This window comes from Oreochromis niloticus, linkage group LG6 (genome assembly GCF_001858045.2).
Source record: "Oreochromis niloticus isolate F11D_XX linkage group LG6, O_niloticus_UMD_NMBU, whole genome shotgun sequence".
NCBI lineage: Eukaryota > Metazoa > Chordata > Actinopteri > Cichliformes > Cichlidae > Oreochromis > Oreochromis niloticus.
The window spans coordinates 34,507,939-34,534,368 of NC_031971.2; the positions used below are offsets into that span (position 1 = coordinate 34,507,939).

Sequence of the window (26,430 nt, forward strand, 5' to 3'; positions counted from 1 at the left end):
AAGAGACAGGTGGAGCACAGTGAGGGCAAAGGGCAGATAGACCGGAGCAAACTGAAAGCAACTTTTGTTTAAGGAGCCCAGCGTTTGGCTGGTTCACAGACTGTCTGGGCTGTGGTCATTGTCTGTGACTCACACCATGCGGATGTTCTCTACAGCAGCTGAAACATTGTCTCAGTTTGAAAGTGGAGGCTAAGGGCCCAGTGTCAACAACTGTGCAGCTGCTCCCAGACCTCCCTACTGAGGGCTGCTATTAGTGGATGGCAGCCTGAGATTAATCAAAGCTGTGTCCCAATTCCATACTGTGTGCTCATACACAGCATTTACAGCACAGTGGTGGCTATATGCTCACACTGTAGATGTACTAAAACACAAATACTTATTTCACACTTTTTTCCCACTGGCAGCTTTTGGTTGAGGTTTGATTACAAGTTTTCACATAAAGCTTTTTATCTTTTTAATGACAATGCATTGTAGAATATAAAGAAGTGACAATTTAAAATTATTGCTGACTCATTAATACACGATTGTCTCAATATGCAGTACAAAAAAGTATGAATACTAAACAGCTACATGGGCTGACCATTGATACTAACATCACCCTACAGGCTTTACATGACATTTACTAAAGGCAGTGGTCATAATTTAGCTATTTTGCCACACAGACTGTATTTAAAAGATGGATTTAGCCTCTGCATCTAAAAAGAGAAACCAGTGCAGATGTGTCTTACATCTGCATTCTTTTTAATGGCCAGCAGGAGGATGCAAAAGAAGCCTAGTTGTATATAATGTATGTAACAGAAAATGATCCTATAGCTCACTGAATTTATGGCCTCAAACACTTTTTTGATTTGATTTGCAAATCTCATAAACCCATATTTTATTCACAGTAGAAGATAAAAATATATCAAATGTTTAAACTTGGAAAATATTAGCTCATTTTGAATTTGATGGAAAGTACACTGATACTTTATAGACCCGAGCTTCTTACAACTGTACTTTTTCTCAGTTTAATGATTTGATGCTCTGTCGTGAAAAATATGATTTATGAGATTTGCAGATCATTTTATTCTGTTTTTATTTACATTTTACTCAGTTAGTTACATAATTATTTGGAATTAGGGTTCCAAATAGAGGTAAAATAGAGAATTAAGGCGGGGTATCCTTGAGGCTACCTCATGATATCAACTGCAGTGTCCTTGGTTTCTTAGTCAGATCCACTTGCTTGCTGCATCTCCTTAAAAAAAATTAATAAATAAAAATCGATGGCACAGGTCTAAATACAAATGGAAGTTAACAAACCAGTGTGAGCCTCCATAGTGGCTACATCCATTTACTGTGTTGTCACATAATATTTTGCTGGGTAAACTTTGGTTTGATAAAGAGCTGAAAAACGTCTTTCTTTTTTTATAATCGGGATTTTGGGATCTCTCCAACAGGACAGATGAATAACAAGACAATAAACAAACAAAAAAATCAACAATAGACAAAAAATCTTCTTTTAAACATTAGTATGATAATTTCACGCCAATTTCACACTGTGTGTCCAAAAATTAACAAAAACAAACAAACAAAAACAAAAATGAGGAACCTCAGCAATGAATCAGCTCCAACAACAATAATTATTCAAGCGTCAGAAATATGCTGTTTCATAAAGTTTAAAAGTCGACATTCTAAAGTGAAAGTTTGGTTGATGTGAGGACTTCCTGATTTCTTCGATGCTATCTAAAGAAAACTTCTACAACTGTACTGCCTAAAGAGTGTGGAATGGGGACACAGCGTCACGCTTAATCTGGCTTCTCCATTCTGTTATGCCCATGTGGGAGAATACCACTGAAACCAGATCTTGGTTCTGTATTTTGGAATAACAATAAATCTTTGATTTAAAGGGGAAATAAGATGTTATGCACTGATCTCTTGAGGAACTCATGAAAGGGCTGAAGGGCAGCACATGTTGAAATGTATTCTGACTTTCTGTCCCCAGTGAGTCACAGTCTGCAAACATTTCAGACTACATTTCCTACAATGCAGCTTTAGATAACATCATCCAATTATTTACTCAGACTTCACCAAGCTCCTCTAGAGCTCCAGAAAAAAACACTTTACAGATGACATGGTGAGTAATCGTGTTCATGTGTATAATTTAAAAGAAAAAAAAAGGTGCCATTAAAAAAAAAGAGAGAGAAAGAAAACCCTAACATCACAAAAAGCCCTCAAAGAAAGCAAATCTCCAACCAGGCAGCTATAAAGGGAATAGTATTGTTTTTTATATATATTCATTACCCAATTTCCTTCGGGGTCAACCTTCAGGATCAATAAAGTTTTATTGAATTGAATTGAATTGAATTTAGTTTCTTGTTCTTTTAAAACACTGTACTGTACAGTACAGTAAAAATAATGCATTTTGGGGTGAACATGAGAGAAATGCACATGTGTAATACAAAAATGGGGTCAGATGTTAAATGTGCTATAAAATTTAGATGCATACTAAAATATACCCAGTATAATTTCCTAAATGTTGCTGATATAAGCAAAGGCAGTACAATGCTGAGAATAGTGATAAAGATAGAAAACATTTTATGAAAGTTTGACCTCTTCTTTGAGGTCAAATGAGGTCAAAGGTCCAAAGTAACATGAGATTTAGTAACATGAGTAACATGAGACTATATTATTCCTTTTACTCTATGTTTTCAATACAACCAATGGCAGTAATAAACAGTTTGTTTTAAAAAAAATATTATTATTCATTCTTTGACCTTTAAATCAGTCTTTTGACACCAAAGGAGAGGTTAGAGGTCAAATGTGACATACTGTAAAAAGGTACTTTTGGTAAGCCACAATATGATGGCAGTACACACCACACCTGTAAGAATCTTAGTTTCTGAGTTATAAAGCCAATTTTCGACCAATAAATCAGTAAATTGACCTTGAAGACCTTGGTGAGTGTAAGCCAAACTGTAACAAAGTATTAACATGACCCCACTTTATGCCCTTACAAAGATTTATCAGAGTTCATTCAAAACGTAGTGTTTACAGACAGATGATGACAGGCACAGATGCACACAAACTCTACAAAAAACAAAACTAAAACAAAAAAAACAAACAAACCACGACCTCGGAGGAGAAGGCAGTAAGGGTGCCTAAGGATAAATAAATGTAAGTTGTTGTTCTGGCACCAGCAGTGTGGTTCACCTGTTGTTAGCCGGGCAAATAGCACCATTGATCCTGAGAGGTCAATAGCAGTGGATGAAGATTAAATACCAGACCAAGCATGCTGCTCTAAGAAAAGAGTGAACCCTGTAAAACCTGCAGGAATAAGAGCGCTATAATAATTTATTTAGGCTATTTTGTTTTCAGATTTGAAACAATTTGTGTATTTAATGTCTTTTAATTGGCATTATTCTCCAGAAAGCCCTATGGATTAATTTAGGATTTCCTCAGTTAGGGCTTAGGCTCTACAGATTAGCGTTAAGGCAATAGGAATCCCTGTCTGATACCGGACTGAGGGAGAGTTAAGTGAAAGGTGCGCAGACTATGTGCTTTTAATCGAATGAACTCCACTGTAAACAATACGTGATGCAGAGGAACAACTGGACTAACTTGGCAGAGGGCGACGACGGAGGAGGCCGTGTCTCTCACCGCCTCGGTGGTCTGATGGCGCAGGAGGCAGGGTGCAGCCTGCCGGCGGGGGCCCGGACTCCAAAGGCTATTTTGAAAAGTGAGCCCCTGTACGCACGCACACACACACGCACACGCAGCTGCTCGAAACCATGACAGAAGATGACGGACACAGTTGTCGCGGAGGGACAAGTCAAGTTTAGAGATGGAAAAAAGGTTAATTCCACATGTTTGCTTCTCATTTTTCAGTTTAAATGTGCTCCCACGCCTCTAGGCCAACTACAGGAATCTCCTTTGTGATTTATTTCTTTACAAACTTCTTCACAGTGGAAGACTCGGTGGGTCGTTCTTCGGAAGCCCTCTCCGGTCGCAGGTTCGTGTCTTTTTTGGCTTCACTTTTTATTATTCCCACCCAGATTTCCACATTTTCACGGTGACACTACGATCTGTTTAGTGCATCGTTACACGAATCAATAATCTCTTTGATTTTCCTCCACTTAAACTGATACCAACTTGTCAGTTGGTCTCTTGGCTGTGCGCCACTGAGCGCGTAACGCAACATATCCGCGTAAACACGTGCGGATATTGTGCAATGCATCAGGTCAATCGATCAAGTGAAGTTATTTTCTTTAATTGATCAGAAAAAGTCTGGATATTAAATCCTGGAGGGGGACTTTTGGTGCCAGTTCGAATTAGGGTTAATAATTTGAAAACCTCCCAGTCAAAATCATAAACTGTCACACTGCCTTGTCTTCTCTGTAGCTTGCCAAGACGGGGGGCGCATGTCTTGAAATCTAAACAGAGATTCATTTGAGATGCTGTGGAGACAGACATAGAGCCTCTGAGCATACAAAAACATATGGCCCAGTGCGCTGCTGCTCTGTCCTTGGAAGAAAAAAAATGGCAAGAGTGGTGGGAATAATGGGCAACTCTGCTCTGTACCCTGTGACTGTGCTTGTGTGTGTCAAAGCCTGTGTGAGCTTGTGGCTCGCTTTTATTATAAGCTGGATCAATTGATTGTTTTAGGGTTTGTTATGACAGCTGTGCCATAGTAGACAACAGGCATGCAGCAGGGATTACAATAAGTGACACTTGTATTATTCTGTTATTAAACACGAAATGTACTTTTGACTCTGTCGGTCTGTAATGTTTTTCTCCACACGTGCGTCAGACTGCCTGTCCTTGCTGGTGTATAAGGAGAAGAAGAAAGGGAAGGAGAAGGGCAGCGGCCACAAGGAGAGGCTGAATGTAACACTGGAGGTAAGTTAAGCAGCAGAACAAAGCCTGGCTGTCTCTGATCTCAAGTGCAGGTGCTCTGTACTGGTAGCAGCTCTTTAGTAGTTCTCCTTCACATAAATAAGCCTTTCTAAGCTACAGCTTTTAGAAGACTGCTGTCTCTTCTATGTACTATAATGTAAATGCCACATGGATAGATAAGGGTAAAGTGGGTTTTGGCGTAAGCTGCTCAAATAGTCAAAAGGGAACTAAAGATGAATAGGGGCACTTTCTGAAAATACCCAATAGGGATGACTCATACTTATTTATCCTCTAATCCTCTCTCTCTCTCTCTCTCTCTCTCCACATATAGATATATATATGACTTCAAAGTGCACATCATCAGAATCTGAATGAACTCATTTGTAGAAACAATGTGATCTCATCAGTAAACTGACACCAAATGAACCGGAGGTTTACACACGCTCTTGTAAAATAAACAAGCTCTGCTTTCTCTGAATAGAGATCTCACTCTTTGATATTGCAGATCTTTTTGAGCTTTGGTGTCATGTCACCAAAAAGCCAGAAAGGTATTACACCTGATGTCAGAATTTCATCTATCTGACCTGAGTTACTCCAGACCAGATCTGTTCCATCTTCATTCTATTTCCAAGGAGCATATCAATAGTAAAATGCAAACTCTACCTTTGGTTTACTCTGCTTCTTCAGGGGATCTGTGGCGTGGAGCCGGGGCTCGGATATGATGGCGTGTCCTACACCCTCTCCATCCTTTGCTTGGCACACATGCTGGTCCTTGGGTTCAACAACCGGGACACCCTGCTGGCCTGGGATGCCCGCATCCGCTACAGCTTGGGAGAAGGTCAGTGGTTTGGCCTTATGTGGGTGTAGCATTCTCAAAGTAGAATAGTAGCTTTAGTAGTTGTAGTTATTGTCTCATGACTGCTTGTAAGAGTATTTTCCTTGCTCTCTGTTGATCTGACCAGGAGCTTACTTTTGATAAAAAATGTGTGGAGAGGCAGAAATTTCAGCAGATTCTACAGACTTAATTAGCCCATTGTCATTGTTCACTGTTCAAATACTCCTTTGTAAAATTTAGAGCATTGTATTCTTATTTATCTACTGAATTTCTCACACTGCAAACAGTAAACCTTGAAAGTGGTCGTCTGTGTGTAAACTTGTGTAAATACATCCTAATTTCCTTGTTATAAGGGATATTGAAAAGTAAAGCAGTGATAGAAATATATCACAGGTACAGTTTAAAAGGAAAACAAAAACTATTCCAGCCGAACATTTCAAACAGCCATGAATACGAGTATTTAATCTATTATTTAAAACTCTCAGCTATATCTTAGTAGTTGGCCTAAATCGTCCCGCTGAGAACTTTCAGAAGAAACACTCTGCTCCTGTCCAATTTTTATCTTTAACCACTCTTATTAAAACATTTTCTCACTATCATCAATATTAATAACTTATTGAAATAGCTCGGGTCTAATTTTGAACAGCCATGCTGTAAGATGAACTGATATTTCTTTTGAGCAGCACCAGCTGGTCCTGTCACTGCTTATATTTCTAAACATTTCTCTGAACACGCAATTCGTCGTCCTCCTTCTAAAATATCGCCTTCAGGATATTTATAAATGTCCATCTTGTTCCTTAATGTTATTATCCACACGTGTTCTGATCCTCCACCACTACGTAGAAGTCACTGTTATCTACCTTTGAAATCCACAAATGGCTGAGTTCTTGATGTGCCTTTTAGGTCGTAATGTCACAGAGCATTTTTTTTTTGACAATCTAAGTATTAAAATTAAATATTAGAAATATTTTGGGTTAAAATCACTCAATAAAACTGAGCACTTTTGTTTTCTGGAAACTATCTCACCTCAATTTACACTGCTGTTAAAGCCGACAGTTTTTTAAAAATTATTATCTTTATTATTTCGCTTTTACCTGTAAAGCTCCCTTCTGTTTCACATCATTTCATCATTGGAGTATTTAGCTCCACTCAAAGCCTCAAAGCCTGCTTGTTGCTGTAGCCCTTCACTCAGGGCGACAAAGTGAGCTTGATCTATCACGTCTTTACATAATGTTTCTTTAAAAGTGTTTTTATAGATTTTTAGATGATTTATTTCGTGCTTAGTCACCTACACTGTGAAGGATAATTCCTATCATTTACTTGGCTCTTTCACTCCCATGCTTGTACTCTGTATATGGCACTGTGCAGTACATGGCTTTGAGAGGGAGAGACAGTCCTTGGCACCGCACTGGGGCCATCTGCACAAACTGGGCAATGACAAATTGCAGCCTGCCAGGCTTGAAAAACTGCTCAATCATTATTGCCACAGTCATCAGTTACGTGGCGCATATGTGTTTATGCACGTGTGTGTTTTTATGCTCCACCTCATTTGTTACGTGATGAATGTGCTGTACGATCAATGGCACTTTAGTTGTCTGCAGCCTAAGTGATTCGAAGCCATTATGATTGCATGGCCATGAAACGCTCTTTTCAAATGTCTGTCTTTCTTCTCCCTGCCAGTCCACAGGTTTAACGTCAACGTTGAACCAGGTACCAAACTGGAAAGCGGTCCTGCATCACTCCACCTGTGCAACAACTTGCTGGTCCTCACCAGGGGCCTCCCTCCCGCCGTCGTTGGCCACTGGAAGTTGTCAGCGTTACGTCGCTACGGTGCTGTGCCAAATGGCTTCGTGTTCGAGGGAGGGACTCGGTGTGGATACTGTAAGTATCTGGTGGACTGAGAAGCTTTAATGTATTTAGCCCTACAGGCTGCACCCAGAAATGAAGCACTCTGACATTACCAAGTGAAAAATCATCACTCGCAGTGCCCTACTACATCACGTCCTTTGATGTTATTATTTGTTATGTTTTAGTGGATGATGTCAGATCAGAGATTGCAAAACTTCAATGCGATGTCAGTCCCTCAGAATCAAAGACCTTTATATGTTCAGTCAGGAAGAAATCTGACATTGTCGACACCAAGACATGAAAGGGCTTGTAAGTTGACAAAACAGGCCCACATTTATAAAGTGTTCTGGAGCTTTTGATCTTGTTACATGACCTTCCTCAGCAGATGAAACTTCCCCTTTTGTCATGAAATTATAGATGTTTTTCTTCTTTTTCTCCATTCTTGACGTATTAGCTTAAGCTGAAAAGTTCATTTTGGAAACTGTAGTTGAGAAAACAGTTTCACTGTTCGTTCAGTTGCTGTTGCACTCGTTGCTTTCAATCATATTATATTACATTAATTTAAAGCTCCAAAAGAGCTACTAAATGAACTGACAGTCCATTTAAATTAAATTTTTTTTAAAAACTTATTAAAGTCATGCAAGTTGTGAGGTCGAATGACCACAGAGAAAACTGTGCCTGGTTAATCACAGATTGTGCTCGTCCTCTAGAGACAACCCGAGTATATTCACGGAAATTCAAGGTCTCACTTACTCAAGTGGAAATTGCACGTTGAAGGACACAACAGAAAAAAGTCACCGCCTGCGTGAATGCATTCAGCCACCAAAGACAGATGTTCGTCTTAACAATACTTGAAGCTCAACTTTAAAATCTAACCAACCGTTCTTCAGTTAATTCTTTGGTCCAGAAACAGTTGATAGAGTACACAATCACAGCAGCAGTTCCACTTTTAAAAAGGTCTTTACTTAGGTTAATATAACCTCCTCTAAAGTTTGCTTCAGTGCTCACGGGTTAATAGAGCTGTCACACTAACACTAACACACCTTTGCAAAAACGTGATTTATTATAAGCTTTTATAACGTAACTGTATCCAGTTTCTATGTATGAACCCTCCACACTGCCCACCTGCCCACCAAATAATGGCATGTATGTGTGTGTTTGTGTTGTTGCCAGGGTTTAGATATCCTCTGAATGTCCAGCTCATGTGGGCATGAATGTAAAGAATGACTGGCAGCTTTATGTTTTTAGGTGGGATGTGTGTGTGTGTGAATTAGAGAGGGAGGGGGGCAGATACATGGACAAAGGTGATAATGGAACCTGTTTGAAGTTTTCCCTGTAGGGAAAGGAGTTGCTGTCACCCAGGTATCTGGAAATACAAGATTTTATTTTTCATTTAGTTAGAACTCTTTGTCCTTGTATGCCGCTTTGCGATTGTCTGTTTTTTTGAGTGTGTGTGTACAAGAATAACCACGAGGTCTGGTTTCAGTGTTCTGATGAGCAACATCTATAAATACCAGTCACTCCCCTGTAGTGGACACTCAGCCAGTCACAAATTCCCTGGTGGCTGCTTGTCCAATCATAGTCTTCCCCTTCATCTGATCTGCATATTACCCAGCAGTCACAGGGGCAGTAGGAAGAGACTCTCTTGGCATAGCACGAAAGAAGCAGAAAGATGTGAGAGTCGAGTAGGCAACTGACATTCCTTGCATGAGTGCAAGGTAAAGCGGAGTGTTAGTTTACATTTTCACATGTTTATTTGTAGTTGGTGAGTACTTGTGACACGTCCACACCGAGCAGTAGTTTTGTGGAGTGCAGGCTTTCAACATTTCACATCTAACTCTACCAAACACCGTACCAGAGCTAATCTATATGCGCTGTAATGAAAACTGACATTTTTTGGCACAATGAACATCATATTTTTGGGCCATGCTTTGTTCTCTGTAGATCCTCTTGTAAATGCTCTCATGAAACAGGGAGCAATGCTTTCTAAATAAGCCGGAAGAGCCACACTTTAACATCAGCCGTGGAAGAGTGGTACAGTGGTTAGCACTCTCATTTCATACCAAGAAGGTCGTGGGTCTGAATCCAGAATCCAGCTGGGTTCTCATCTTCTCCCCGTGTCTATGTGGGTTCTCTCTGGGTACTCTAGCTTACTCCCATAGAAAAAGCTTTTTAATCACACTATAGCATCAATTCAATTAAACTTCTGGGCTATCAGTCTGGTTAGGTTTAGTAACAGGAGGAGTTTTAATAAGTTTCAGGTGCTGTGGTTTTAATGAAATTAACAGCAAGGGGACTAGAGGGGCAACAACCCCCGAAACAGGAATGGATTTACAGGTGAAGGCCACTGACATTTTTGGCTAGTGTCAGTGTCGCTGCCGGTAGCAGGAGGCGATACCTACAGATGTTGCACAGGCAGTCCAGCTCCTCCAGGATGGCACATCAATATGTGCTACTGCCAGAAGGTTTGTCTCCCAACACAGTCTCAAAAGCATGGAGGAGATTTCAGGAGAGGCTGGAGATCTGTCAGAATACTACAAAATGACCTCCAGACATTCTGGTGTGAATGTCTCTGACAAAACCAACCAGGACCAGACCTCATCCGGGTCGCCTGAGGGCCCGACATCCTCTATGGGCCCTGCACCTACTGGCTAGCACCACTGGAACTGGCAGGTCTACCACTGGGACCCTGTGCTTTTCACATGTTAGAGTTGGTTCTCCCTGTGAACACGTGACAGGCCTGAAAAGGTCTGGAGAAGCCATGGAGAATGTTATGCTGCTTATAACATTTTCTGCATGACAGGTTTGTTGGTCACAGACCTCTACAGACTAGAGAATGGCACACTGACTGCCAGGTATCAGGATGAGGTCCTTGGACTTACTGACAGAGCATACAGTGGTGCAATGGGTTCTGAGTTCCTCCTAGTCCACAACAGTGTCCCGCCTCTTGTGTCAAGAGTGCAGCTTTTCCTGGATGTTGAAGAAATGAATACCATTAGTCCCTGGACCACACCTGCCTGAACTAAATCCATTTGAAGACCTCTGGGACATTATGTTTTCATTGTTGCCAAGCATGCATACAAGCATGTGGGGGACATACAAACTAGGCAAAATGGACTAGCCTGCTGAATCTTTTTTCACTTTGAATTCAGTACTCTGCAGGCCGACAAATTTAATATCTATCAAACGACGTGGCATTCTTTCGTTCCTAACACATTACCCAGTCCATATCAGTATAAATATCCAGCATGATTTTTTTTCCCAGTTGAGATCTAAAGTGTTTTCAAACTGTTCCCTGAATTTTGCTCAAGTTGTGTGTTTTCTGCTGCAAATATTATGTGATTCTTTTACCACTCTCTGCTTGGGGATACTTGGTAATAAAATATGAGCGTATTTAGCTCTGCTCGAGTTATCAGTCTTATTAAATCTGCTCAGTAAGCAGAGGAAATTATACTGTTTATCACTCCGCTTTTAATCATGGACAATCTTATGATCTCTATTCATCATTGGAGAAATCACAGCGCTCTTTCACAGACCACCAATTTTGTGTGGTCCTCTTTGTAAATTTCAAAAGTTCCCAGAAGATTATTATAACATCATCAGTGTAAAGATGTGCAAATGCATTGGAATAATTATGCTAAATGAGACTAAAAGTTCTGTGGCCCTTTTTTGCTACAGAAAGCTGGTAGAACTGGTCTTGCTCTCGTCAAGTCCTGGAGTACTTTCTGCTGCATCTGCATTTCCAAAGTGGGCTTCAGAATTAAAGTCATGCACTGTAGTAATGATGACAAGCCTTTTTAGTGTCATGGGCACTAATCATGCACACTCCCCCGATAGCCAACAGACCAGGCGGTCCTTTGGGATAGCAGCAAAGTAATCAGTAATCAGGTCTCCACGGTTGCCTGTTGGGTGTGTGCCTTGGGTTGTGGAGTCACATGCATGCACTTTGTAGCAGTGTAAAGTGATATCAGAGCCCCTTCTATTAGATGTGATAATGAGGCCACTGTGTTCTATAACCGATGATGTTTGGAAGAGAGCCCGCGTCTTAGCTGGATGGATATTTCCTGGCTTATCAGGGCCGCACGTGTTCACGGCGACCTGGTTACACAGAAACTCACACACATCCACACACGCGTCTTTAGGGCACACATGCAGAGACGTAAATGACGCTCCGCAGAGTTTGGATCGCCGTCAAGTCCTGTGATCCAGATAAAAGCAATTTTAAGCTCACATGCTATGTCAGCAATCTTTCAGTGCCTCTCAGTGGGTAATAACACACCCACCCCCATCTTGTAGTATGTTAACGCACGTGTTACAGCATTTTCCTTTAGTGTCGTACATTGCACACTTTTTTCCACAGTATCATCCTTTAGTTTATTCCCTATTCAATTGATCAAAGGGCATTTTAAATCTAACTTTAGCAACTCTCTTGTCTGTTGATAAAGTGTCAAGTGATCCACAGAGGTTAAAATGTCTCTTGCTGTCTCCACCTGTCATTAGAAATTATTAATTCTCTTGAAGTGAAAGAGTCAAAGCCATCGGCATCCTTCAGTAGAATGGGTGTTGGATCAAAACCAAACAATAAAAATCTAGCAGATATTAAAAACAGACTGACTGACTGGACAAGTCTTTTTAAAATTGTTTTTAGTTAGTTTAGATGAACACAAATCCCCTGCACACAGGAATGGTTTTGTTTGTTTTCAGTGGAAAACGCCGTCGCAATAAGCAAAGAAAAACCTGTTTCTTTGAAGATGAATTCTCATACAGCAGAGTTTTGTAAATTTGTGAGAAATAAATGAGAAGCGGGTACAAAAAGGTCTCATTGCTACAATAGCCCCAGAGATAATTGCAGAAAAAAAGAATTTATTTCAACCTAACATATACCAGTTACTCTTACTGCTAGGATGTGTCTTCTTTGTTTAAAGTGGGGCTAATATTATGCTAATTTCCACCTCCGTATTTTTTTTTGTACGATTCATAGGTCTAATAGCTCTCGCTGTCTCTCTCTCTCTCTTACACACACACACACACACACACACACACACACACACACACACACACTTTTTAGCAAAGTGTTTGCTTTCATAGTTCTTGTGGTGGAAAACTGACTGAAGCAGTGTGTCGCTATCACGCTGTTCCACTGACTCAGGGAAAATGCAACACATAATTCAGCTAATGTATTTCCATTACATTTAATGTTCAGTGGTGATATAAATGAGAAACTCTTTTCAATTATTCAGTCTGAGGAGCCTCTGAGGAGCCACACGGTCATCTGAAAGCATATTGTACTGCGCTCCCTTGCTTATTTATTAAAGGAGGGTTTCATGGGCAGAATTTCTTTGTGACATTTGGGTTTTTCTTTTAAGAAAATTACTACTATTGAAAATACATTTAACAGACTGAGTGGCATTATTTAGGACCAAATGATGTTATCATGCCAATAGATTTTGTGAACAATTTTCTGTTTGTGATTCTGAGCTGCTTTTATATTAACAGCAAACTCAGCTTCATACGTTTGTTTTCTTTCTTAGCCAAAACCCTGAGTAATGCCTTGATTTATGGCTTTTTTTTTCCCCCCCTTAAATGTTTGTAGTGTGAGGTTTTGATGTTTCATTATTATTATTTTTTTACTTATTTTTTTCCCTTCCTTTTGTTTTCACTGACATCCACCTCTGTGTGGGTTTTATAGGAGAGTGGGAGCTTGAATTGATAGACATTCTATGTAACCTTTAAAAAATAGAGTTTGCTCAAAGAGCAGCTTTGCCTTCACAGCAGGCTTCTGAACCACAGTGAATATTATTTGGCCTTGTTTAAAAATGTTTCACTCAATATTTCAGCAATTTACTACAGCAGTCTTCTCACTCCTGCTGTCTGTTATATTATTTATTAAACTGCTTTTTATGGTATACACATTGTCTCCTCTTCCCTTGTCCAGGGGCTGGTGTTTTCTTCTTGTCCTGTTCCGAAGGAGAGCAGATCAGTTTCCTATTCGACTGCATCGTCAGGGGCATCAACCCCAGCAGGGCACCACATGGCCTGCAGCCTGACCTGCCAGGTAAAAACACTTAGAAACTGCAAACAGAACACCACTGAAATTTGTCAGAAATATGTTTAAATAAGTGTGCAAGCAAAAAATGTAGGTAAAAGATGGACAGGCTGTGGTGATAAGACTGTGGACACCTGTTGTGGTGGTGGTGAGTTTTACTTTAGTCCTTAATAGTCCCACATTTTTAGAGGATCAAAAATAATCAGTCTGTTTGTGTAATTTTATATATGAGCCTGAAAGCGATGCCAGTATAAGCTGGGATAGCTAGGAAGCTATTATTTCCATGTTTAGAAGAACAACTTCACAACTTCCAAACAATTCAAGGACACTTGACTTGGTTTGTGACTTCCATGAAAAGATTTAGCGCCTGTTTCCTGCACATGTTTAACATTTGTGTCCGGCGCCGCACTAACGGAAACACCACATGCTTTATGCCCCCAAGAGTCATGCTGTAGATTAAGGGTGTCATTCCTTTGTGTGTGACTTGTGCTTTATTGTAATATATTTCTAATTCCACAGTAATTTTTGCTTCAGGAACTGAATAGAGAGTTTGAATAAACATTGCCCGAGCATCAAGGTGTAAGTTTTAGAGTTTGTAGTGAAATGAACATTGACACAGCATTGCACATTAGCTACCATCAGTGTCTTACTACACTTTTTCTGCATTCAAACTTAAAATAGCATCTGTCTTTTTTCACCCGGACCCATTTTTCCCCCAGTCATCCATCATACTGGAAGTCTCTGAAGAATTATTTATATCTCACATGTCAGTAAGCACAGCGCTGTACTGAAGTTTTATACCACTGAGGACAAATATCAGTCCTAAGACTTGGTCTTCTTTAACAGCAAGGGCTTTGCCATCTTACTAGGACAGGTTTTTATCTGCATTAACATTTGCATACTGAATCTATGCTTTTCCTCATATTCTCTGCCTGTTGTTGTTTCATTTCTTCGTGTATTCCCTCTTTAGATTAGCTGAATGATGTGAAATCGTAGCCAGGAATAATAAATATTCTTGAACACATGCATAAGACAAACAAACAAAACAGAGGAGCCAGTGATAAAAGCATTGCCCCATAGCCCCAATAGTGTTCAGTAGCTCCAGAGGACACCTTTAAATATAGTGTTTAGGTAGGTCTATACATTTCTGAACAGTGACAAAAGTTGGAAACTATGTATAAGAATGACTCATGAAAATGTTCGTGTAGGTTCTCAGTCATCAAGGTCACGGCAGTACAAAGAGCTTGGAAAGAAAGAGACTGGACTTCTCTAAGTTTCTTTTTCCTTTCCAAGCTCCTTAGACTCATGAAAATGATAAATGCAGTACTTTTCAGCTAAAGCTGCAAATTCTGCACTTTAAGCCCACATTCATTATATAACTTTATGCGCTACATATTTTATTTTTAGCTTACAATAAATCTATATTTAAAGATAAACATTGCAAGTGCAAATACTGGTATTGGAGTAAAACGTGTACAGACAAACTAGGACTAGATCAAACAAAATCAGGGCAAATAGCTGTGTGAATGTTTGTGTGTTGAATATCTGGGTCAAAAAGTTTGACAAAAATGGGGGAAAAATGAATTCCAGGTTGAAAATAAACCAAAGTTCCCTGTAACTTTTATTCTAGCATTAACCAGCCTGCGTCATCAGCTATGAGGCCCACTGTAACCCCACTGTGACATTCAGTGCTGAGAACTGGCTATAATTAGTCAAGCAGCTACGTTAGCAAATGTTAGCTGACACCTCACATAGTGTAGTGAAGAAACTTGGCATCTACACATTAGCATTAGCTGCTGGAGTCCAGGGAGCAGAGTTCCAGGTGTTAGGTTGTTGACACCTATACAAGCACCCACTGACCCACTGCAATGTGCGGACACTGGCACGCACACACACACTCAAACACACACACAAACAGGAGCCGTGCCGCCCCTCTAACACTCACTCGCCTTTACAGTATGTATATATAGGAGGAATTAGGAGTGTAATTAGCAAGGTTTTACACAAAATTAGTGTTCTAACAGATTGTCGAGGCGCCTATAGCGTCCTCGGGAGATGTTAAATTTACAAGCTGTTGAAAGAATTAGATGGACACACACACACACACACACACACACTCATAGTTCAAAGAGCAGTCTGATAAATGCAGCAGATGTCTTACAACTTTAGTTTTGATTTTATACATTTTGTATTAAGATCACAGCAGCATCTGAAATATACTCTAACACAATGAAACAGTTTATTATTGTGCTTAAAAAGAGTCAATTGTCAATGACCTGGTGTTTAATCCTGCAATGTAACTTCATGTGAAACTAAAAGCACACCCCACCAATCAGTAGAACCACCTTTTGTAGTAGTAACTTGAAGTATAATTTTCATGACCTTATTAAATCATCTCATTGTTGTGGACGAATTTTGGCCATGTCTTCTTTACAGTGTCGGTACATTGAGGTTTGTAGCGGTGTCCTACCTTTCTGCCCTGTTTCTGCTCCCATCCCGTCATCATTGCTGTCATCAAATTAAAGGCAAAAACAAAAACAATGAGCTAATATTTTTCCTTAAATAGTAAAATGCCTCAGATTTCTGTGTTGTAAAATATGGCTTAATGAGATTTGCAAATAACTGTTCATTCTATTATTTATTTACATAGCAGATCCCAGTGCCGATCCAGCTTCAGCAGAGGAACGAATCAACCTCGAGGCATCAGTGCTGGAGAAAAGACTGAGCATGCTGTCTCAGTGCAGCTTAGCAAGCAGCACAGGTACATTATTTTGTAAAGTTCACCTCAGCTTACACAACCAACACATAACTCTTTTCGTAATGTTTCATAAGGATAAAATGCATCGTCTGGGGACCTTCAGATGTTTCTGTGAATTATGAATCTCTTTCACGTCGTTGCTCCGTGTATATTTGGACCGCTGACCTGACCACACAGTCGTTTAATCACTGCTCTATATTCATGCTGCTATTTCAGGATTTTCATCGTAATAATGTGTGTATATTAGTCACATGTGAATGTCAGTATAGTCAGAGCAGAGGATTCATTCTTGCTGAGAGTTTGTGAAATAAATATTTTGTTTTCCTGCCCGCACTGATTAGCAGCACCTGTTAATGACCTGTACTGTAATTAATGAGCAGATGATTGAACACTGACTTCACAGAGTTGTAATAATTTGCCCACAGCACCAAGTTAAAGGTGTGATTTATATATTATTGATTAAACATCACTATCCGCAGTTTAACTTGGCGTTTGGTGCTTACAAACTGATTTATTTCAGTGTGTGTCCCGCTTATTACTCATTACAGTCCATTACCTTTCTCTCCATCTTCAGCCTCCTCTTACAGCTGCAGTACATCTGTCGCTGGAGACGACCACAGCAGTATTTCCAGCTCTTCCTCCAGTCAATCAGATGCGAGCTATGGAAGCAGACTTCCAGTGTGGGCGGAGCCATTAGGCAGACTGCACCTCTCCAGTGAGACAGCTTCAAGCTCTTCCACGCTGAAAGCACTGACCAGTTCAGATGACCGGCTTTATTCTGCTGTTTTGGGAGGCTCCAGGAGCCATCCCTCCTCCACCCACATCCATCCTCGCGGTCTCCATGACAGCGGGCGGCAGAGTTCATTAGACAGTGGGATTGGGATAGCGACAGGCAGCCACTCTTCTTACTCAGGGAGCTATTCCTCATGTACGGGGAGTCTGGACATGGCCAGTGGGGGAGTAGGGGAGGAATTTGGCTCTGTGGCCAGCCTTCCTCCTGCTCCTTCTTTTCCTTCTTCACCTCCTTCTGCACCACCCCCAACTCCTCCTTCTTCTCCTTTTCAACCCATGCTTATCCCAGAGGGCAACACCGCCTCCTGTTCCTGCTCCTGCTCCTCCAGATCTGCATCTCGTACATCTCGAAGGCATAGTGAAGAATACCAGATTCCCAGTCTGCTTAGACTGTGGTATGATACCCCCAGGAGTCTACTCCGAGCTCAACCTCAAAAGAAGCCATCGTCCTACGGAGCCCAGTCTGAGCTCAGCAAAGACAATAAGAGCAGTGGAGATGGAGGTGATGGTCAGGGACAAGGAGGAGTGATGGCTCAGCGTCAGGCCATGATGCAGCGCTCACACTCCTGGGGTAGCGAGAGGGCGCCCTCTGAGGACAGTGAGGGGAGATCCACACCCAGACCCTTGTTGGTCCCTGGAGGCTTGTTTAATGCAGAAAAGCAGGTACAGGGAGGATCCCAGTGTTTCACTCCCTCATCTCTTCTCTCTGCTGTTTCCATAAAGAAACAAAACAAATGAAATACTAATAATTACTAATCATTAAGTTAATCGCTCTTGCTAATCATGCTATACTTTGCCCCCACTAATGCAAATCTCCATAATGCACTAAATAAACTCACGATGGCGTATTTTTATTCTTATGCTATTAAAAGAGATCTTATGTAACTCTCCCCTGTGTTAATAGGCAAGAACGCGCTCCCGAGTAGAGCTGTGGTTTGGAAGTTATGGGAATAGGATGAGTACAAGTGATATTCCTGAGAATCTGGGACCTGTTGTCAAAAATATTTAGCTCTATTAGAGTTGAGGTACCTCAGTGAAATTAGTGGAAAATAAATAATTCCCAGTCTAATAACGTGAAAATACCTGATTAAAAGAAAACCTTCTGTGTTCAAACCCTTATTTGTTTGAAAGTACTGAAACATTATCATAAATTTGCATTTAAAGAAGTATAGTCAATCATTTTGCAGAATAAGACCCTGAGTTACTAAATACAACACAAAACATCACTCACCAGGTTGCTTCCTGCTTTCAAAGAGACATTTTAATGTCACCATGTCTGGAAAACATACAAACAATTTCATCATGTAGTTTAAAATTTGCACTTTTTAAAAAAAAATTTCAGCTTCATTTGTATTTTTGCTTATCTTTCAACGGTAAAAGAATCCTCCAAAAATTTCCTGGATCCACATCAAGTAAAGGTGAATCCAATCTGTCTGTAACTTAAAAAACAGACAAATCAACCACCTTAGTGGAGCGAATGAGCCCGAATCACATCCCTCAAAGGTTCACAAACACTGGTTTTATTAATAAAATCTATAATGTTCTATTTTATGTTTCTTGATTAAAATTAAAATAAACCACAGCTGTTAATGCTGTGATATATATGCAACATCTGCAGAAAAAAGTTAAACTCTATTTACATCCACCTATCATTAATTCTATGTAGACTGAATACTCCAATTATCTATTTAATATTTTTTCTCTGTAATGTCAGAAATTCTGTTGCTAGTAAAATCAAGAGGAAAAATATTTAAGAACTTGGGTTAAAACAGAAACTTGCAGTGGAAATTAGTTGAAAGTGGAACACCAACACCTGCCAAAATATGCCCTTAAACAGTAATTTGGTGAAGATTTTTGTGTTTTTTTAATTAATAGCACCAGAGATCTCAACTTACGTCTATTTTAATAAGTCCATGGTCTATTTTCCTAAAGCACTTTTCCTCTGTTTGCCCTCTGCTTCACAGTATTACATAATCCTGCAGTGTTTGCAACTGATGCAGCAGCACTTCAAGCAGCAATTATCTGGCCTTTTCACATAGACACCACTACTTACTTTGGAACTAATGACTCACTTGGGTGGCTGCTTTTGTAATTGTGATTTACAGTACAGTCAATGCTTTAAAGGATCATTAGGAAGCTGAAAAAACTGTGGAGGGGAGAAAAAATCTGCCAGAGGAGCAGAAAAGTAGGAAGAATGAATTTCTCTATAAAATATTCTGTTCTGTGATTCAAGCTGAGGCGCACTAGCATTGCAAACCCTTATCGATGCATCACAGGGCTTTAGGGACAAAACTTTTTTCCTTTCATTTGTTTTAAAATGTGATTTCTTTTTCACTTCATTCTGTTCTACAGTGCAGTGCCTTTCTGCACTCGCAGCATGCTTCCTGTGTCTCTTCCATATGGACAGTTTAGGGTCCAAATGATTTTAGATGCCTTCGGTCTGAAAACCACAGGGTGAGGAACCATGGTGGGAAGACTTAGACACGGGCAGAAGTATGTGTGAACCAAAGCCAGGTTCTTCTCACTGTGAGGTGACAGTCCCACCTGCTGAGCCCCTGAATCGCCCATATAGAAAAACAGAAATCGGTGTGGGTGTCTGTCACACACCTGTCTCGAGCTGGCATTGTTTTTGATTTTCATACTTTTGTCTGAAACCTCAAATGCTCTCAGAAGAGACTTTCCCACATTGTGTGTAATTAATTTTTTTGATGGGTTGTGAAAAGCGCTTCCCCCTTGTAACGGGCAAATTATCATCAGAACAGGAGAGGAAACAGCATGTCTTGTGATTTCTGACAGGTTGTGTAGGAGTGTGTGTGTGTTCATTATACAGTGTGCATGCTGCAGAGAGTGAGAGGGAGCAAAGGGGACTGAAAAAGTTAATAAGTAGTGATGAAACTGGCTGAAATCCTCAGAGAGGAGAATCCCACTGTGTGAAACACAAATGAGTTTTCCTTATTTTCATTCCTCAACAGTTGGTGGTTCAGTGTAGCAGAAACTCTGCTACACTGAAACTCAATAACTCATGTTTGGTAATGGTTAGAATACCTGAATTCACATGTACCATCATGTCTGTTGAGACAGACTGTATGATGGATAATATCCGCGAAACTCCAGCCTGCTGTGTTATTAGCTGCTGAGGAGAGGAGTAAATGGTAAAGTGGGACATGCTGTCAGAGCTTTCTCATCTCTGAGCCAGCTATCCTTTAGTCTGCCTCTAAAGATGTCAGATCTAACCTCTCAGCTCTGCAGCTTTTTTTCCTCTTCACCTCTTGCTCTCCATTCCCCCTTTTCCTAAGTCTTTCTCCAAATCAGTTTATTTTCAAGCCTCTTTGGCTATAGCTGTTTTGACTCCCTCCTCTGGATCCCCTTTCTCCGTACCTTAAAATCATGCCTTTTTCCTGAATTTGGCAGTAAAAGCAATTAACTGAGCCTTGACAGTACGTCCTCTTATCTCCCACCCAGTGCAGTCATGGTTTGGACAACTACATTACACAAGAGCAGTGGCGGTCAGTGAGGAACACAAGCTACACGCAGGTAAGATTGCATCTGCCCATTTTGGCTTGTGCAGGGCAGGAGCCATAAAATTAGTTTTGTAAGATTAAAGCAGGTCTTCAGCTGCAAGAAGAATACTCTGCCCTTTGGAATTAGAAGGGTTTCTGGACTGATTATCTCTAATGATTGCATCTTCAGTCACAATGTTAGAAAAAACAAACAAACAAAGCCCAAATATGTATAAAAGCCAGGGGGAGTAGAGCTAGTGCCATTTAGTCAGCTGTGATAAAATAAAGGGATTCACCTCACACACATGTTGCTGCCAACACAAACGTATTGTTTTTTTGTTTTGTTTTTGTGCTACAGAATTAGATTTACTGTAGAAAATTCTAATTCTGCTCGGAAACAAACACTGTAAGTAAAAAATAATGTTGGTGGAAATGGCAGACATTCGGTCTTCTGTTCATGTATTTAAACAAGCATCCTGCAGTGACTGTTTTGACCTTTCCAAAAAGCAAAGTGGTCATTAAAATTCAAATAAACTAATAACACTCAGACAGTTGTATTTTAAGGTCTTTAGAGAATTGCACAGTGATCAGACGGGTATTTGGACCATTTATCTGGTCTTATAAATATTTCTTGGATGTCTAACGGCTCTATCTACATCATGCCACAGCATCGATTGGGTTAAGGTCACGATTCCTTCACTTGGCGATTCACAAACATTAATTTTCTTCTTTTTCAACCTTTCATAGTTACAGTAATTGGTTTGATTAATTGTTATGTGAATTACTGGACTGAGGTACCAAAGCAGTCCCAAACAATATATACGTTGTAATCTACAGATGTGAGGGCTATGGGTCTGTAGTCCATGAGTCTGTCTATATCAGTCGTTTTGGGGATAGGAATGATAGTGGAGGCCTTCAGACAGGTGGGAACAGTGGCATGAGTCAGGGAGAGTTTGAATAGCCTGATGAGGATCCCTGCCAGTTGGTCCACACAGGCTTTAACCACAGCCCCTGGGATCCCGTCAGGTCTTCCGGGATTCACCCCAGTCTCCTCCTGACCTCATGTTCCTGGAGGTACAAGGGGGATGTGCTGGGTGAAGGGGAGGTGGGGAGCAGGGGGAGTCGTGGAGGGGTGGTCTCAAATCAAGCAAAGAAGGTGTTGAGCTCCTCTGCGAGTTTGAGGCTGCTGTTAGATGCTTGTACTGTTTCTACTCTTAATAGGATTGGCTGTCCATGATTGCACAAAGAGCACGATGCTCAGTACTAAAGAACTCAAAGGTAAAAGCTCAAAGCGCCCGCGGCAATCTCTTCACGTTAAAGTCTCTGTGTATGTGTCCACTATAAGAAAAAGGAAAAGTGTTAAAGGAAGGTCACTACAAACAAAATTACTGCTCTCTAAATAAACATTTCAGTCTGATTCAACACTGCAAAACACTGACTGCTGAATGTCTTTTGAAATAACTTAATTTGAAAGAAAAATACAAAACACACCAAAATCCTAACTGTAAAGCATGGTGGCAGGGGCATCATGGCTTTGGCTGCTTTGCTACCTCAGGGGCTGGTCACACTGGGATTATGGAGGAAATTTAACAGAAAGGTGTCAAAGCTATAGTTTATGACCTGAAGTGTGGGGCAGCTTAGGTGATCAACAAGAAAACAACCCAAACCAAAGAAATAAACCAGAAGGAAGGAACTGTTATCAAATGGTCGAGTCAGAGTACTGACCTTCATTTTACTGAGATGTTCGGGCATGACCCGAAGAGTGTTTTTAAATCAAGACATTCCAGAAATCTTTGTCCTGTTTAACCTGCTCATCATCATACAGGAAACGGCTGATACAGGCTGCTGCAGCTAAAGGAGGCTTAACAAGTCACCAAGTTAAGAATTGACTTCTTCCAGCCTGAGCTGTAAATAATTACTACTTGTCTGAAATGAAGACAAAAATACAACTGTCTGTGGGTTATTAGTCAGACTGCTTTTGTCTGTAATTTTGCAAACTTTAACTTGCAACAATACAATAATTTATTTCAAACATGTAAATATAACTAAAATAACAAGAGAAAAGAAAAACTTAAACATTGTGTATATATAGAAATATTAATGAAAACTTTATGTTTTATGCTCAAAAAATGAAGAAAGAATGAAGTTTACACTTTAAACCCCCTTTTTTCAAATTCCATTATTTACTAATCAATATTCAGAATACATATTTTTGGCTTCTGATTGCACCCACACATAGGAAACAAAGCGAAGTTTTAATGTTTTTTGTAGTTTAAAGTCTTTATTTGTACAGTGGTGCATATGGCCAAAGTTTCAAATAATGAATTCAGTACAACTTATCCCTATGAACCAAAGCAGATACCCTTAGGCAAGGTTATGGACAGGGATTCTGAGAGCTGCAGGTTCTGAATTCTGCTTGCAGGGTCTCTAAACGATGTGTGCATAGTATGTGGATTGTAGTGTAGTGTCCCTGCAGATAAGTCTGTGGGGGTCACAAAAAGTTGGCAGGCAAACGGATTCTAGTCTACGCTCAGGCTATAGAACGCCTTTTAATATTGACGTCTCAGACGAACAACAGCGGCTTTGAGCACAGTAGCCCCACCTGCTGTTCACACCTTCTATTTGCAAGCGCCAGCCAAGCTTAAAGACAGGCTTTAAAGAGTGGTCTTAAAAGGGTCTTAAACACTGAAACGTCGCGTTTCAGAGTGAATGAACTGAGAGGATGCATAAAAAGACAGTAGGAGATAAATAAGGAATATGTGAGTAACTCAAGAGTTGTGCATGCGGTCCATGCAAAGCTACTCTTGTAGAGTCCAAGAATCAGTGTATGGAGCTGATTATGAGCATACTAGGCCCCTTTAAGGCCACTAATAAGCATAATTGCATGAAACTTTAATACTCTGAATGGAATTACAAAACCCAGCTTCGAATGTCTGTCTTTAAAACTGAGCTGTAAATTTTTGTTTTGAGTTTTTGACAAAATTCAAAAGCACTTTAAGGGAAATCTTTAAAATAATTGTTTGTGTCCCGTATGTTTTAGACTGACAGCTCTCCACTGATGCACCTGACACCTTCTGCAGATTCACAAGGTGTGTTTGTTAATGAAACTGTGTCCTTATTTCATTAGAAGCACTGCAAGATTCTTCCTCCATACAAAAACGTTCTTTCCCCAGAAATTTATTTATATTGTAAATATATTTTTGCAGTTTGCATGTTTGCAAATGCAGTTAAGGAAACACAGGTAACATTTGTTTCTTTAACCATATGTGGATCAGTTGTGCCTATTTGCATCGTTACCACCCACAGCTCATTTTCAGAAAGAAGCCCCTGACTATATTAACCCAAGTACTGCATTGATGTACAGTTTTATTAATGTACTTTAGACGAGTACTTTTTGGCTTCCACTCCAGTCATTTTAATGAGAAATTATGTTTCAGTACATTTATTCAAAGGGAAAATTATCAGTTACTTTCACTTAAAAAGTGAGAGTTTATCAAATATGATTCACCTGAGACTGAACTACCTAACTGAAAAGGCTGTTAAAAATGACCTTCACCTAAAATGGTGAAATAAATAAATGCTGTGTATGAATCAGTAATAATAATTACATAATTTAACTACATCTGCTGGAAATATTAATAGATGTTTAGCTGATTAATGTGAAATAAGAACTTAAGGGACTGTTTTTTACATCATTACGTAAGTAAATGATCTGCATACTGAATGTTTGAGTCTAATCCTTATGTCCTAAAAATGTGTTTCCAGACTCTCCTCTCTGTATCAGGGAGGAACGTCATGACAGCAGTGACATCAGTTCTAAGCTTGCTAGTCTGAAGAAACTGTTGCCATCTCTGCTCTTGCATGCCCCTCCACCTCCTCCTGTCACACCGAGCATGCACAGACCAACATCAGCTTCTGGTAAGAAAATTTGCAATAAATCAAAATTGTCACATCTCATGTTTTCCTGGTGTAACAGTTTTGTTGTTGCTATACTGACTTCTAACTCTAAAATGAATTACCTTTAACACCTTTTGTCCTGCAAACAACAGATTTAATTCCCCTGCTTTTGGTTTTCTCCTTCAGGCATGTTCAGGTTTTCCCACGAGGCTCCTCCCCCTGCATCCCTGGACTGCGGGCCTTGTAGTAACAGCAGTGCTAATTATGTCAACATCCCCGTTAGCCCTCTGCTGTATAAAACTAGAGAGCTACTCTACACAGAGCTGGAGCTGCAGAAACCCAGCTCGGCTCCGGCCTCCAGTCCGCGCAGTGCTGAGAGAGGTAACACAGTGCAGCTCTGCAGACTCAGTAAGAACATTGCACCTCAAACAGTTTTAGTTAACTATTTGTCTTTTCCTGCTGCTGCTTTCTTTTTTGGTTTTATATATGCCAAATGAATAGCTTCAAATCCCATTTTGCATGCAATATCTCCACGCTGTTATAATACATGGCATGTTTGAGATGTTGTTAGAATATACTGTAGAATAGCAAGCAAAGCTGGAGCAAACAGCTATGAAACAGATGGTTGATTTGTTGATTATTCTCTGCCTATCATAACAATATGATAGGTATGATGGGGGTCACTGCACCTAGTGCTCTGATTACCACTGGGCTCTTCTTGAGCGTCATTTAGATGGTAAGCCACCACTATGGATGCCAGCTACTGCCTCTATCTGCCGGTTCATACTGGGCAGTATACTGTCCTTCCATGATGGTTATTTGGGGATCTCATGACACTGATATCTATCTTTGGCCAGCTTATTATCACAGGCAGGTGTTCATAGCCCCCTTGTTGTTGTACCTGGTATAAGGTACTAGGTTGCAGCTTTCACCCAAGCGGGTGGGGGTGATGATATTCTCCACCCAACCTGTTGTCCTGGCTCCCCCTTGCCGTAGCATGTGTGTTGTACCTTGTCAATCTCTAGCCTTCTTTCAAATGTTGGAAAGCTGAGCCACTAATTTTTCTCTTGCCCATCTTACTGGACCCAGACACCCCTTACTGGAATCGAACTTGCGACTCCCGCTCAAAAAAAAGAAAAGTGCATGAAAATGTGTTCTTAGATCAGCTCACACTATTAGGAAAAGCCTGATAAATACCTTCAATAAATGAGGAGGTGCAATTTTTTTATGGAAAACAGTCAATTTATTTCCTGGTGCTTCTGTGTAACCTAACTGAATTAACATAATCTGACATATTTAGACTGTGAAAATGAAGCAATTTATTAGAGGGATGGAAAGCAATTTACATCAGTTAAAACCTAATAAAATGAGAGCATTTCGATTACAGGTAATTTTATGCCTTTTAATGCACAGATGAAGTTAATGTGTGAAATGTGTATTTCAGAAGTACCAATTAAAAATCAGTCTGAGGAGACAGAAGGGGCAGAGTGAGGATATAATGCATCTCTGGGAGACTGGTCTAAGATTATATGACACACTGTAGAAAGACTGTTTTTTTTATTAACCCCCTCCATCATTTTCCCATCCAGAAGAGGGCTCCATCAGGTACGCCCACCTGGACATCACTGCCATGGAAACAGCTCAGAGAGTGGGGGCGGAGCATGTTCAGGCCAGGGAGGACAGACTGACTCAGCTGGAGAGCAGGCGGCAAGGGCCACCAAACTGACTCTGGAACGCCCAACTGAATGACACTTCAGAATAGTTTTGACTGCAGATTCTCTCCAACTCTCTGGAAAAGCTGACGGACTCAAATGTGGTGGATTATCATACCGGTTATTTTGTACTTAAAAACACACCCACAGTTGTGACATTATAATGAAAT

General features: G+C 40.3%; 1 protein-coding gene across 4 annotated transcripts; it reads left to right on the plus strand.

The window, feature by feature from the left end:
- Positions 1-3,499: 3,499 nt before the first annotated feature.
- LOC100696920 (protein Dok-7) lies at positions 3,500-26,321 on the plus strand. 4 transcript variants are annotated; one of them, XM_005458587.4, is made up of 13 exons: positions 3,500-3,831; positions 3,943-3,988; positions 4,787-4,875; positions 5,560-5,710; positions 7,388-7,588; positions 13,491-13,610; positions 16,252-16,362; positions 16,934-17,814; positions 20,614-20,685; positions 23,692-23,740; positions 24,417-24,569; positions 24,735-24,956; positions 26,138-26,321. In XM_005458587.4, the coding sequence occupies exons 1-13, from the start codon at positions 3,778-3,780 to the stop codon at positions 26,272-26,274; spliced, it is 2,286 nt and encodes a 761-aa protein (XP_005458644.1). In that variant the 5' UTR covers positions 3,500-3,777; the 3' UTR covers positions 26,275-26,321. The 4 variants fall into 4 exon arrangements, with proteins under 4 accessions (XP_005458644.1, XP_005458646.1, XP_005458645.1 ...); XM_005458589.4 differs by having other exon boundaries at positions 24,735-24,929; XM_005458588.4 differs by having other exon boundaries at positions 16,255-16,362.
- The last annotated feature ends 109 nt before the right edge of the window (positions 26,322-26,430 follow it).

What these genes read in the sequence shown, in the direction of transcription:
- LOC100696920 (XM_005458587.4), top strand. Translation starts at nt 3,778, where the DNA reads ATGACGGACACAGTTGTCGCGGAGGGACAAGTCAAGTTTAGAGATGGA. An exon ending in GAAGCCCTCTCCGGTCGCAG is followed by an intron (nt 3,989 to 4,786) that starts GTTCGTGTCTTT and finishes CACGTGCGTCAG; the next exon opens with ACTGCCTGTCCTTGCTGGTG. An exon ending in CCGCTACAGCTTGGGAGAAG is followed by an intron (nt 5,711 to 7,387) that starts GTCAGTGGTTTG and finishes TCTCCCTGCCAG; the next exon opens with TCCACAGGTTTAACGTCAAC.